Source organism: Hemicordylus capensis, chromosome 8 (assembly GCF_027244095.1).
Source record: "Hemicordylus capensis ecotype Gifberg chromosome 8, rHemCap1.1.pri, whole genome shotgun sequence".
In the NCBI taxonomy this organism is placed as follows: Eukaryota; Metazoa; Chordata; class Lepidosauria; order Squamata; family Cordylidae; genus Hemicordylus; species Hemicordylus capensis.
In genome coordinates, this window is record NC_069664.1 from 10,024,809 (window position 1) to 10,037,912 (window position 13,104).

A 13,104-nucleotide genomic window follows, 5' to 3' on the forward strand; every position below is an offset into this window, starting at 1 on the left:
TAAAATCATACAGGACTGGATCATAGAGTATCAAAACATATATACACACACAGAGGTCTCAGTTGCAATCAATCAACTGCTCCCATCTCAGTTTGCATGCTGTGGCACAGAATAGGGATGTGCAAGGAACCGGCTCCTTTCGGGGCAGGGGTGGCTTTAAGGCCATGGGAGGGTGCACTTACCACACCCACCATCACCACGCTTCCCTCTCTGGCACTCTGCAGATAAGAGCCACACAGGAGGGCAGCGTACCTCCCTGCTGCCTCGTTGCTTCTGTGCCTGGAAGTGCCTTGTGCACATGCCCACCTGCAACACTCACAAGGCACATCTGGGCGTGGAAGCAACGGGGCAGCAGGGAGGTACGCCACCGTCCCACAAGACTATTTCTCTGCAGACCACCGGAGGGGGAAGCGCACCCTCCCCTGTCCTTAAAGCCACCCCCGTGTTCGAACCCGTTCGACCGCAGGGTTCCAAACCTGTTCAGCGCTCCCAGAATAGACCACCGAACAGATTCGTGCACATCCCTAGAACAGAATCTTGCTACCCCAGCTGCAATTGCTGTATGCTGGTCTGCCAGAAGAAAGGAAGTATCACACTCTTCTGGGCAATCCAATTGGTTACTCACTACCTCAATTGATGCCACTTGGGCTAGGATGCCTACATCCAGGGAATTCTGGCCATTTCTAAATCTCTCTCTATAGGTTGCCAATTCTAACTCAACCACTGAAAATAGAGCCAAATTTCTTGTGGTAACTCTTAGAACAAGGCCAGAGATACGGAGAGCTGTATTCAGTTTAAGTCAAAATGTCTACTGTATGTATTTTTTTAAAAAAATCAGCTTTACTGTGCCAGTTGACTAGGGCTTATGGTTTATAGGTAGTTCTTTTCGATAAGCATGTTGCATTTGTTATTGTTTGTGGATGGGAATAAATCCCATTTGAACTACCAATCAATGAGACATGTATCCTCTAGGGATAATCCGTAACCTTGATTCTCTTTGCTTGGATGCCCTTGAATCTTTTGTGTCTAGTAAGACCACCAGGGTGGGTGAGCAGCCATCCAGCCAGAGGACAGGTCTATCAACAGCTGCTTATGGGTGTCATGGAGTCACCATGCAACAGACAGAGAAGAGCCACCAGTTCTAAGCCTCATGGACTCCACAGAAGCATCCGGCTGGACCAGGTTGGAGCCCTGGGGCTAAACACCGGCCCTTCATCTGCTGCTGGACTACAAGTCCCATCATCCTTCACTGCTGGCCACTGTGGCAAGGGATGATGGGAGTTCAGTGGTTTAATGCTGCAGGGACAGGCAGGTCCTTTCCTCCCCACCGTCCCACCACCAAGAGTTTCAGCAGGGAGCCAAAGCCTTGGGTTTTCTAGATGGAAATCACGCACTGCTTTTGCTACTCTAACCATTTATTACCATTCTCTCTGTCTTAGGAACATAGGAAGCTGCCTTCTACTCAGTCAGAGCCTTGGTTCACCTAGCTCAGTATCGCCATCACTGACTGGCAGCGGCTCTCCAAGGTTTCAGGCAGGAGTCGCTCCCAGCCTTTCCTGGAGATGCTGCCAGCCAGGCAGTGCTCCCTCAGAGGGATTTCCAGATGTTGTTGACGACAACTCCCAGAACCCCCAAGCAAAAGCCATTGCAGCTGGGGATTCTGGGAGTTGTAGTCAACATTATCTGGAAACCCCTCTTAGAGGGAGCACCGCTGCCAGAGATGGGAACTGGGAATGCAAGTCCTACGGAGGCCGCGTGTCAAGACATCCTAAGATGAATGGCAGGGAATGCACTAGGACGAATGACCCCCGCAAGATCCAGACTTTTGTCTGGAAGTGTCAGACAAAGCAATTCCACAGACGAGGCCTCCATCGTGTGGGTCTTTCCCAGCCAGGCAACCATCAGGTTGGAAGAACCACTTTGCTGCTTCAGCCGCCCTCTTGCCGAGTGGCACAAGGCAGCCGCCACACTGGCTGAAAGCATGGGGCAGATGCCGTCCAAGGAGGCTGGGAACGGACCCTCTCTCAGCCCTGCAGATGAGCCCCACCACTCCACAGCCACTTACTTCCAGGCAGCTTCATGTTCTCCACCACAGGAAGGAAGACATCTTTATCCCGCTTGTCCTCCTCCAGGGTCCGCTGGACCGTCAGCTGGTACAACTTCAAGGAAATGATGTCATGGTTATCTGGGGTAGGAAAGGGGAACCGTGAGGAGCTGTCGGGACAGGGAAAGCAGAGGGGCCCAGATGATGTTGGGCCACTTCTCCCTTCATCCCCCAGCCATAATGGTTTTCAGCCCTTGCTCTATAGGGAGGGCTTGCCACAATCATGGTGGGGGCGGCGCCACCACTGAGAAGGCGCTGCCTCCCCGATATGCCTGTCTGATGCCATGCAACTAGTTGAAATTGCTTCACAAGTGGATTAGGTCCATGCAGGCAATGGGATTCCCTGTTATAGGGAATCCCAGGTGGTGTGGACTACAACTCCCAGCCTCCTCAAGCAGCTGGGGATGCTGGGAGTTGCAGTCCACACCACCTGGGATTCCCTGTTAACAGGGAAGGCTGCCTGCATGATCATCAATGGCTACAAGTCAGGACGACGAAATGCCACCTCCAGCTTCAGAGATAGCCGGTGTTCGGAGAGTCACCCTGTGGGGAAGCAGAGGGGTGCAAGGGCTTTGCCTCCAGGCCCAGCTACTGGGATTGCCGGAGGCATCTGGCTGGCCACTCTGGGAAGCAGAACACGGGACTCTATGACCTCTGGTCTGACCCAGTGGGGTGGCGGGGGAGAGGAGAGCCTTGTGCTAGCCTCAAGAGCAGTACCTGACAGGTCTCCAGTGACGGAAGAAACACCGAAGAAATAGCCTCTTGGCAAGAGGACCCCGGGGATGTCAATGCAGTCTCGCCATTCGTGTTTGCCATCAATGTCAAGCAAGACCTGGAAGAGAGGAGACGCAGTCCAGAGAAACCTGCTCCCTCTGGGCCGAGGGTGCCCAACCTGGGACACCCCCCGCCCCCAGAGGTTGCTGGACCACAGCCCCGGTCATCCCCAGCGGCCTTGGACACTCACGGTCAGCCTCCTCTTCACGTAGCGGATCACCAGGAACGTGTCGTGGTCAAGGTTGCGCACCAGCGCCGTGCACCCGCCCAGCTCAGTGGGCCGGCCATCCCTGTCGTGGTCGTAGGCAAAGGAGCCGTTGTTCACCATGGCCGAGACGTAGGGGAACACGCGCTGAGGAGAAGACGGAGGGTGGGTGGGTCACGGGTCGTGACCGTTCTACTCCTCGGAGATGCCATCATGTCAAGGGAGCAACAGAGGGGTGGGAGAGGGCATGCGGGTAGCGCAACACAGTTGAGATGGAACCCTGGGCAAACGTCAGCAGGTTCCCACCCTGCTCTGACAAGCAAAGGTCTCAGCCCGAGAGATCAGCACCAGCCCCTGAGGTTTTGATCCTGCAGGACTGGGCTGGAAAGATGTACCCCAAGCACTGGAGAACACCTCACAGCCACAACCGATTCAGTTATAGGCTCCAGCATGACCTAGGCCAGGAGTTCCCAACCGAGGGTCCCCAGATGTTGTGGACTGCGGGGTGGGAACCTGGCCAACTGAACGCCACACTGCTACGCAGGGGAGGAAAGGGGCCACACCCACCTTCTCGGGCCCCGCTGCTTTCTGACCAGAGGCAATGCACCCCGCATGGCACCTTCGAACAGCTGCTGCGTTGGCGTTCTCCAGATGGAGACACAACCCCACCCCTGATGTGCTGTGCCCTGAATTAGCCTCAGATCACTGGGCACAGATCTGCAGCCCAGAGCTTCCGGGAATCTCTGGCTGAGGTGATAACATGAACCCAGTGATTCCAGGGTCCCAAGCTCCAAACCCAGCATGCGGGAAAGAGCATCACAAAAAGCAACCAGCAAGCAAAACGTTTTAGATATGCACCAGAAATCTCCCAGACACCACTACCAAATCTAAGAGAAGCTGGTGGTTGAGGTTTAAAAAAAAAAAACAGGCAGACAGACAGACAGCAAAGCAAGGCACTTTCCTCACTCATACTCCAATCAGAGGAAGTTTGGATGAAGCCAAGCGGGAGAAAGAAGATGCACGAGGCTAGGAAAGCATCACCAAGTACCTGATTTCCTGAGGAATACCGTCTCTTCTGGGCCTGAGAATCCAGAACGGTTATTGCACAGCAAGAAACAGAGAGCAGAGAAGCAAGAGAAGGGTCACCCAAACAAGCAGACGAGAATTAACTGGTCAACAGGGAAGGACCACCATGCACAGACAGAAGAGACGTCGGCTTTGTCTCTGCCTCTCCACCCTTGGGTTGCGCTGGCCGAAGTTAATATTCATACACGCAAAATGCATGGCAGGGGAGGAGAGAGAGGGCAAGTAACACCCAGATTTAAAGATGCCCCAGAGCAGTACAAATGAGAGTCCAAGAACCACACGCCAGATTGGAGTTTTGCCCTTGGACAAAAGTACACCCCTTCCCAGGGCTCTCTGGGGTTTGCAAAAGCCCAGTAAAAGAACTTGGAGCCGCCACCAAGCCAACCCCAACCCGCCAGCCATGAATTGTGGCCTACCGGGCACTTCTCACACAGAAGGCATCATTCATCAATGCAGTCCCCTGCCACGGGATGTGGTGGCCACTAGCTTAGATGGCTTTAAGAAGAGCGGCCAGTTCATGGAGGACAAGTCGATCAATGGTGCCCAGTGTGGTGGCTATCGGCCACCTCCAGCCTCAGAGGAAGGGTACCTCTGAATACCAGTTGCAGGGGAGCAACAGCAGGAGGAGAGAGGGCATGCCCTCAGCTCTTGCCTGTGGGCTTCTGGTGGGCCACGATGGGAAACAGGATGCTGGATGAGATGGGCTGTGGGGCCTGATCCAGCATGGCTGTTCTTAAGGCTAACTCACATGATCTTCAATAGGGTAGGACGAGTGTCCTATGTCTGGGAACTAGCAAGCTCCTGATTTTTAATCGTGGGCTAACAAAAACCTGGATTGGAGGAGCAGGAGAAGTAATAGCTCCTGTCTGAGAAGGAAGGCTTTCTCTCCTACCTGCGGGGCCTTCCTACTCAGCACGAGCCTTGCAGATGATCACTTCCCCTTCCCTACCACCTTGGTTTTCTTTTTTAAAGCATATGATCACAAAATGGGAGTTGCACACCTGTTCTACACTATCTCTACCCTGTTTTTGCCTACAGTTTCACCATCCTGGGCAGGCAATTGAAGGAATTTTATGCAGTTTTCACTGCAGCAAGTTTCAAAACGGAGCACAATGAGAAGTTAAACACACTGAAGGCAGCCGTGAGCTCAGGGTACCCTCCCACGGGAACACTGGCGAGATCAACTGCTCTGGCCAGGCCTCCTCAATCAGCCTCCACTGGGGCTGCATCAACCCAATTAGTCTGAAACACAAAGTGTGCCACCCTTAGGAGAAGGCTGCCTGCCACATCTCTCCATGAAGTCACTTTGCATCCCCTTTGGAGATGGAGGCTGCAGCTCAGGGTAGAGTATCTGCTTTGCATGCAGGAGGCCCCAGGTTCAATCCATGGCAGCATCCCTAACTGGAGATGCTTAGAAGGACTCCTGACCGAAACCTTGGAGAGCTGCTGCCAGTCAGTGTAGACCAGGGGTCTGCACAATTTATTGTGGCTGGGGATGATGGGAGTTGTAGTTCAAAACACCATCAGACAGATCCAATAATACAATTGGGGGGAAGGACATAAAGAATGAATATATAAATGAAGAGTAAGGTTGCTGAGGATTCTGGAAGTGTCGCAGATCTCAGAGAAGATCTGAGGTCCCCGATGACATAGTCTATGTCGTCTTCTTCAACATGGCTTTAAAGTTCTATGGAATATCCGATTGACATTTATGGGAGATAATATGAACTCATATGGACCCTTGAAAAAGGCGTTCAAAACAGCTTTATCGCTGGGTTGCTGTTGTTCTAATATCTATTATGGACTACACAGTTCTTTCTGATTCACTGTGACTTGATGTATTTTGTGTTTTGTTAGCATCTTTGTTTTGCATGATCCATCAATATTGCCTTGTTTCTATGACCTCACAATTTTCCATATAGTTTACATTTATATATTCATTCTTTATGTTCTTTATTTTCTAATCGTATTGTTGGATTTCGATTGTTTTATTGGATCTGTCGGATTGTGTTTTGGTTTCAAATCCTTCTACACTATTTGTGTGGTGGGAACTGTAGAACAACATCTGGAGTTACCACAGGTTGGGGACTCCCAGTGCAGACAGTTCTGAGCTAGAGGGATCAAGGATGGAGCCTGCAGCTCACTGGTAGAGCCTCTGCTTTGCTTGCAAGAGGTCCCGGGTTCAATCCCCAACAGCATCTCCAGGTAGGGCTGGGAAAGACTCCTGCCTGAAACCTGGGAGACTACCTGGTGCCAGTCAGTGTAGAGCAGGTATCTACACAATTTGTGGCTGGGGATGATGGGAGTTGTAGTTCAGCATCATCAGGCATTACCTCTCTAGGGAATGTACTAGAATGAACGAGAGGGAGGGAATGCCCACTGAAATGCACGGGTTCTGTTGAAGGATATTTAGAGGGAGTCCAAAAGGCTCCATTGGCAATGCTGTGCCGGCAGGTAAACAAATGCAAAGTTCACATGGCATCAGCACACCTGAGTAAACAGAGGCTCACGACAACAACGTGTCTGCTAGGCAAGCACCCATGTTTCAAGAAGTAAATACAGAAGTGCAGAGCCCAAGAGATTTCAGTCCTCTTGGCTCGGGTCGCCATTTGAAGAGGAGGCTGGCATATGTGGGCAAAGAAATTAGAGCACTAGGGAGCTGACATTCGGGTTCTCTCTGTAGGGCTGCAAATCTCTAGAGCACAGGTGGTCAGCTCCATGAGCCAGAGATGGCCCCCAGAGCAATTAGCTCTGGACCTCTGGAGAGTGAAAGCCCAAAGGAGGAAGATTTTTCTCAATACAGCTCTAGTCCATTAATCGTGTAATGGGGTAGGGCTGGATTGTTCTACTCTTACAGCTCTTCTATGTCCAGAAAATACAGAAGCCCTTGAAAATGCACTGCCCAAGAGTCCACCTCTACCCCTATGTGCCGGCACCTCTCAAGAAGAGAGCTAGTCTGGTGGAAGCAAGCATGACTTGTCCCCTGAGCTAAGCAGGGCCTGCCCTGGTTGCATATGAATGGGAGACTGGATGTGTGAGCGCTGTAAGATATTCCCCTCAAGGGATGATGGAGCAGCTCTGGGAAGAGCTTTTGGCTATTTAATTGGTGTTTTATGAGATTAATTGTTTATTACTTTATGTAGTTTATAATTTTTGTTTTGCTAATTGATTTTAATGGTGTTTTAATGTAAACTGCCCTGTGCCTTTTGGAAGTGCGGTATAAAAATTTTAATAGATAGATAGATAGATAGCATCTAGGTTCCAAGTTCCCTCCCTGGCAGCATCTCCAAGATAGGGCTGAGAGAGATTCCTGCCTGCAACCTTGGAGAAGCCGCTGCCAGTTGTATAGACAATACTGAGCAAGATGGACCTATTGTCTGACTTAGTATATGGCAGCTTCCTATGTTCCTATTTTAACATGGCCTTTATGACAAAAAGAAAAAAGAAACGTTCTCCCGGAGACTAGTGGTGTGCAAACAGGTTTGACGTCAAACCAAACCAGGGGGGTTGTTCCGAGGGGGTGGCAGACCAAACTGGTCCAGTCCGGTCCAGCCTTGAACCAGTCCAATTCAGACCCAAACCAAATCAGACCAGCTAGTTCCGTGCACACCCCTACCAGTGACACCCTATGCACACCAAGTCCAGATTGCAGGGGCATTCGGAGAGGTGTCATCACTGGTTACCTCTTCACTTTGGAAAACTCTTGCCCTGGAGATATGCCAAAGCTTGAGCCTTTCCAGAAGCAGTATAAACTGCTTTTAGATCAAACTGGCCTTTGGTGACCAGAGATAGAAAGTGTGTGTTGGGAGGGATAATGACCCATCCTGAGCCCCTGGACTGAGGATGGCCAACAAGGGTTCCAAGTTCCCTCCCTGGCATCTCCAAGGGAGAGACTCCTGCCTGTAACCTTGGCAAAGCAACTTCCAGTCTGGACAGACAATAATGAGCTAGATGGACTGATGGTCTGACTCTGTAGACGGCAGCGTCCCTGTGTTCCTAAGTTCAAGTAACTTGGCCATCCCTGTTCTAAAACAGGGGTTCCCAGCCTTAGGTCTCCAGCAGTGTTCCGTGTGGCAAGGAGCCTGAGATGCTGACTACAAATCCCAGCATCCACAGCTGTATGGGCCTTTGGCTGGGGATTATAAGAACTGCAGTTACTATCCGGGAATCCCTGTTATAAGGAACACTGGTCCCCAGATGTGGATGAACTCCAACTCCCAGCATCCCCAGCCACACCTCTACGCACGAGGACGCAAGGGCCAAAAGCTCCGGCACAGAATGAGCTAGTCCGATTGCAAGAGATGTACAGGCCAGGGATGGTGCCATCTCGCTAGGACAGGGGTGGGCAAACTGGGGCCCCCATGATGCTGAACAACAGATCAACAACAGCTTGGGGGCCAGGTTTGCCCAACCTTGCGCTAAGACATCAGCAGCAAGATCAGCGTTTAGGATTATAGCTAGGATTTTTCTTCTGTGAGCTGCCTTGCAGTTTACAAAATATATAAAGTGTTTACAATAAAAGGAATGTAAGTGACAAATGCCACAGTATAGCAGTGCCTTTCAAAAAGGATGCTCTCTGAACCAGACAGGAGCTCCCTAGATTCAGCTCAGCAAAAGCCAGAAGTCAAACACACACCCGGCAGTCACAGGGAGGTGGCCGTACTGTTTAATACTTGTAGTGCTGTGTGAACACATCTCAGTGCTCCGGCATGCAACATCCCTCCCCTGTGTGAATAGAGGCTAGTGACACAATCTGCATCATCAAAAATATTTATACCCCATACACTACTGCTTGGGGCAGCTCACAACATCAGGCCTGCTCAATTTAGGCCCCTGAGCTGTTTTTGGACTACAACTCCCATAATCCCCAGCCACAGTGGCCAATAGCCAAGGATTATGGGAGCTGTAGGCCAACATCTGCAGAAGGGCTAAAGTTGAGCAGCCCTGATTTAATAGATACAGTATACAATAACATTAACCAAATTAAGTAGACAAGTTAAAAGTCAGGTTAAAAACCAAAATCAGTATTAAGTATCAAATTTCAAAATTTTAAAAGCTAAAAATTGAGAATTATAAGAACTAAAAACTAAAGAACCTACCAGATATAACCACAGAAGGGGCATTAAAATGCATCTTTTAAAAGATGTGTTTTTAGTTGTTTTTAACAAACACTGAAGGAGGGAGCATGGCGAAGCTCTTCAGGGAGAGCGTTCCAAAGAGGCCCATGGAGCGAGCAGCAATTTTGCAAGAATGGGGAGAGATCAAACTAACATGTATAAAGTACCCAATTATATTTTTAAAAGGACAGAACAAAGCATTGTGCAAAAAGCTAGCACACCTTTCACATGTGTGAGTGCTAATGCTCCAGTCACATCCTCTTTTAAAAGAAGTTTTCCAAGAAGCTCAGCTTTAATTTTTTTTAAAAATGCATGATTCTAGTCCTTATGAAGGTGAACGAATGTTGGAATGTTTGTGGGCAATGACTGGTGAACTCTCAAAGGGGTGTTTGGGTAAGATTTCCAATAATTTGGAGCATGGCTTCAATGCCCTCCTGAGTCCCTCCCCACATTTAGAAAGAGTAGAATAGAAATGCAATCCTGCCCATGTTTACTTGGAAGTAAATCCTATGGTCTTAATTGCAATTAAGTGCACATAGCAGGCAGCTTAAATGCTGAAAGAGCACAGGAGGCCCTCATCATTTGCAGGGGATCCGTTCTTGCCTACAGTTGCCAATACAGAAACTGCGAAGAATGAAACCTTAACTCTATGGGAATTGTGCAGGAACCAGGGGGTTAGGTTCCTGGACAATTTTTGCCAAAAATCACAAACACACAGAGGAGGAAAGCAGAAACAGAAGTACTACTGCACAGTACCTTACTTTCCAGCAATCCAGCAATGCCTCCCTCCCCCCGCCCAAACCTCCAAAATCGGCCAGTTTTTGGTGATTTTTATGGGCTTTTTTTTGGTAAACACAAGCCACAAAAAGGCTCATTGCTGCCTACGGACAGGAAATGCCACTGGAAGTCACTTCTGGTGGCCCCATGATCCATGGATAGGCAGAAATTGCCTATTTTTAATACCATGGATAATGAAACTGGGTCTCTAAGACCCTCCCATGGATAACGAGGGCCACCAGTGTACACACACAGCTCATATTTGCATAAATAAGAGGATGCAAAATGCAGGTGTGCTGACACAGAACTGAGACCGTGGTAAACAAGCAGCACACACATTCACCCTCTGGAGTTAAGATGTCATTCGCAGTCAGCCACTAATTCAGGACAAAACAGTAAGCAGGCATCCAAATTCTAAATAAGGACCCTAAATAATTCCCCTCACCTGATTCCCATGGATGGGCAAGAACAGTGTTCCCTCTATCAGGGATTCCCAGATGTTGTTGACTACAACTCCCAGAATCCCCAAGCAAAGGACACTGCAGCTGGGGGTTCTGGGAGTTGTAGTCAACATCTGGGAATCCCTGTTAGAGGGAACATTGGACAAGAATATCAACACGGCCCACTATCAACACCTCCCAAACGACCCTCCCGCTGCTGACGGAGCTCCTCCAAGGCCACCTTACCTCCTGTTGCTTCTCCTCATTTGGGTAGGTGTCTACAAACACTCCCAGCCCTAGAAAGTTATCCTTGCTCCCGAAGACAGGCCCTAGAACAGACGTCACCATGTTGACAATGGGCTACCAACAGCGGCTGGTTTCCTAGCATTCAGCGGCACTCATGGAGGTGGCGGAAAGCTTCATGGTTTCTCCACAGCATGGGCAGATTGACTTTCCCCAACCTAGCAACCAAGAACCCAGCTTCCCCTTGACGTAACCCTTTTCTGGGAGAGCATCATGATCAAGCTCTTCCCAATGAACTTGGAAAACTGCTTGCTGCACTAGAGGGAAGAGAGCTGGGTCTGGTGGTAGCAAGCATGAATTGCCATTTGCTAGGCAGGGTCCACCCTGGTCTGCATTTGGGTGGGAGACTACATGTGGGAGCACTGTAAAATATTCCCCTTCGAGGATGGCATCAGAGCTCAGTGGAAGAGCACTGAGTAGTCCTTGGCACCCTTACAGGATCTTAGTTGGGATATGGGGAAAGGCGTGCCTACCGTTCACGCTCAAAGGCGAAGGAGAGCCAGGTATGGATTGGAAGAAAGATGCGCCCCAGTGTTACTTCTCTTGATTCCGATTATGAATGGGCATGTGTTTGTGTTCATATGTAATGCTGTACCCGAGAACATGTGCTCCGTAACTAGTGGCCATCCCTGCAAGAGGATCACGACTTGATTCTGCAGGCCAGGCACTCAGGAGGGAGGCACTGATGCAGCAACCCGAACTTCTGATCCCCAGATCTGCACAGAGAGAACAGCAGCCTCCCAAGAATGAAGAGCAACCACTCCTGTTTTAAGTTGTTGCTCCAACTAGGTTTTTAGAAATCCACTCATCCCCCCAGGGTCAGATTCTTTGTTCCTTGAGGGCCCTTCAACACTTGTTCTGAAGAAAGAGAGTGCAAAAATGCAGAGAAAGATCCTGCCTGGTCATCAGAGGCCTCTCTGCATGTTCCCTCCCCCAATACAAAGCACAGTTGTCAGGAACACACAACAGGGTCTTCTCCGTAGTGGCACCTACCCCCATTCAATGCCCTGCTTCGGGAATCCATATAGCCCCCTCTCTGGTAACTTTTCACAGCCTTCTGAAAACATTCTTGTTCAGGCAGGCCTTTGGCTCACATGCTACTTTTTGCAGCTCTATCTGGGCTCAGAACCAGATTCTCGCTTTGATCCAGGAACCACCCACCAGCTGCCCCCAGCATACTTGCAACTGGGTTCCCAAAGAACACAGCAAAAGCCAGGCTCCGGGGTGAGGGAAGATGACACGCACACACACGCATGATATGGAAATTTCTTTGACACCTCCACTGTTTGCTGAAGAGGCAACCCACTGTCCATGTTTTAAAATGAGAAGCGGCTTGCCTCTTCAGCAGTGCAAGCAGAATGCAGCAACAGAAAATGTCAAGGAAACTGTCCTCTGTGTACATAGCTCTTCCCCACACATGGACTGCAGGCATGGGGGGGGGGGAGAATGGAGCAGCTGGATTTTCAATCCAGCAGCTTCTTAAGTTTTGCACATGATGGTCTGCAAAGAGCAAGCAAACCAGAAGAGTGGTCCTCCATGCAACACGTGTAAAGATTCTCCATTCTAAACAGCTCTCTGCTCACTCTTTACTTGCTAGTGCATGTGGCTGGAGCTTCCAGAGGTCTTCACGCAGAGGCAGAAGAGGAAGCAGAAGGTCACATAAAACCCAAGCCGACTGGAATCCAGGGGCACATGGGCAGCAGATAAGGGGTACCAATAACACTTGTGATAAGTCCCTTAAACACTAGTCTGGGGACTCTAGGAGAGGAGAGCTGGTCTGGTGGTAGCAAGCATGACTTGTCCCCTTAGCTAAGCAGGGACCACCCCGGTTGCATATGAATGGGAGACTACATGTGTGAGCACTGTAAGATATTCCCGTCTGTGGATGGAGCCGCTCTAGGACGAGCAGAAGGTTCCAAGTTCCCTCCCTGGCAGCATCTCCAAGATAGGGCTGAGAGAGACTCCTGCCTGCAACCTTGGAGAAGCCGCTGCCAGTCTGTGAAGACAATACTGAGCTAGATAGACCAATGGTCTGACTCAGTATATGGCAGCTTCCTACGTGCCTATGACTGGCCATTCACTCGAGCCTCGTACCTGGTTGCATGCGGTCCTTGGTGTACCAGATTGCAAACCCATCTCCATTCAGGTTCTTCTTGCCTTGGCCGTGAATCTTGAAATGCACTTGCATCTCCCAGTCCCTCAAGTAACAAGGCTGTTGAGAGAGGAGAACGCAAAAATGTTACCTAACATCAAGAGCACTTGAACAGCAAAGCTCCACTTTCACACCCTCCATACAAT

At 50.0% G+C, this 13,104-nt stretch overlaps 1 protein-coding gene across 2 annotated transcripts in view; it reads right to left on the reverse strand.

The window, feature by feature from the left end:
• The window catches only part of LMAN2L (lectin, mannose binding 2 like), a 28,929-nt gene that overhangs the window by 4,150 nt on the left and 11,675 nt on the right, over window positions 1-13,104 (reverse strand). Inside the window, exons 3-8 of one of the 2 annotated variants that reach the window (XM_053270114.1) lie at window positions 12,901-13,018; window positions 10,750-10,832; window positions 4,132-4,164; window positions 3,069-3,230; window positions 2,822-2,936; window positions 2,066-2,185 (exon numbers count right to left, since the gene is read on the reverse strand). In XM_053270114.1, the coding sequence (XP_053126089.1) occupies window positions 2,066-2,185; window positions 2,822-2,936; window positions 3,069-3,230; window positions 4,132-4,164; window positions 10,750-10,832; window positions 12,901-13,018 (631 nt within the window). The remainder of the gene's footprint in view (window positions 1-2,065; window positions 2,186-2,821; window positions 2,937-3,068; window positions 3,231-4,131; window positions 4,165-10,749; window positions 10,833-12,900; window positions 13,019-13,104) is intronic. The other variant, XM_053270115.1, reaches the window with a different exon arrangement.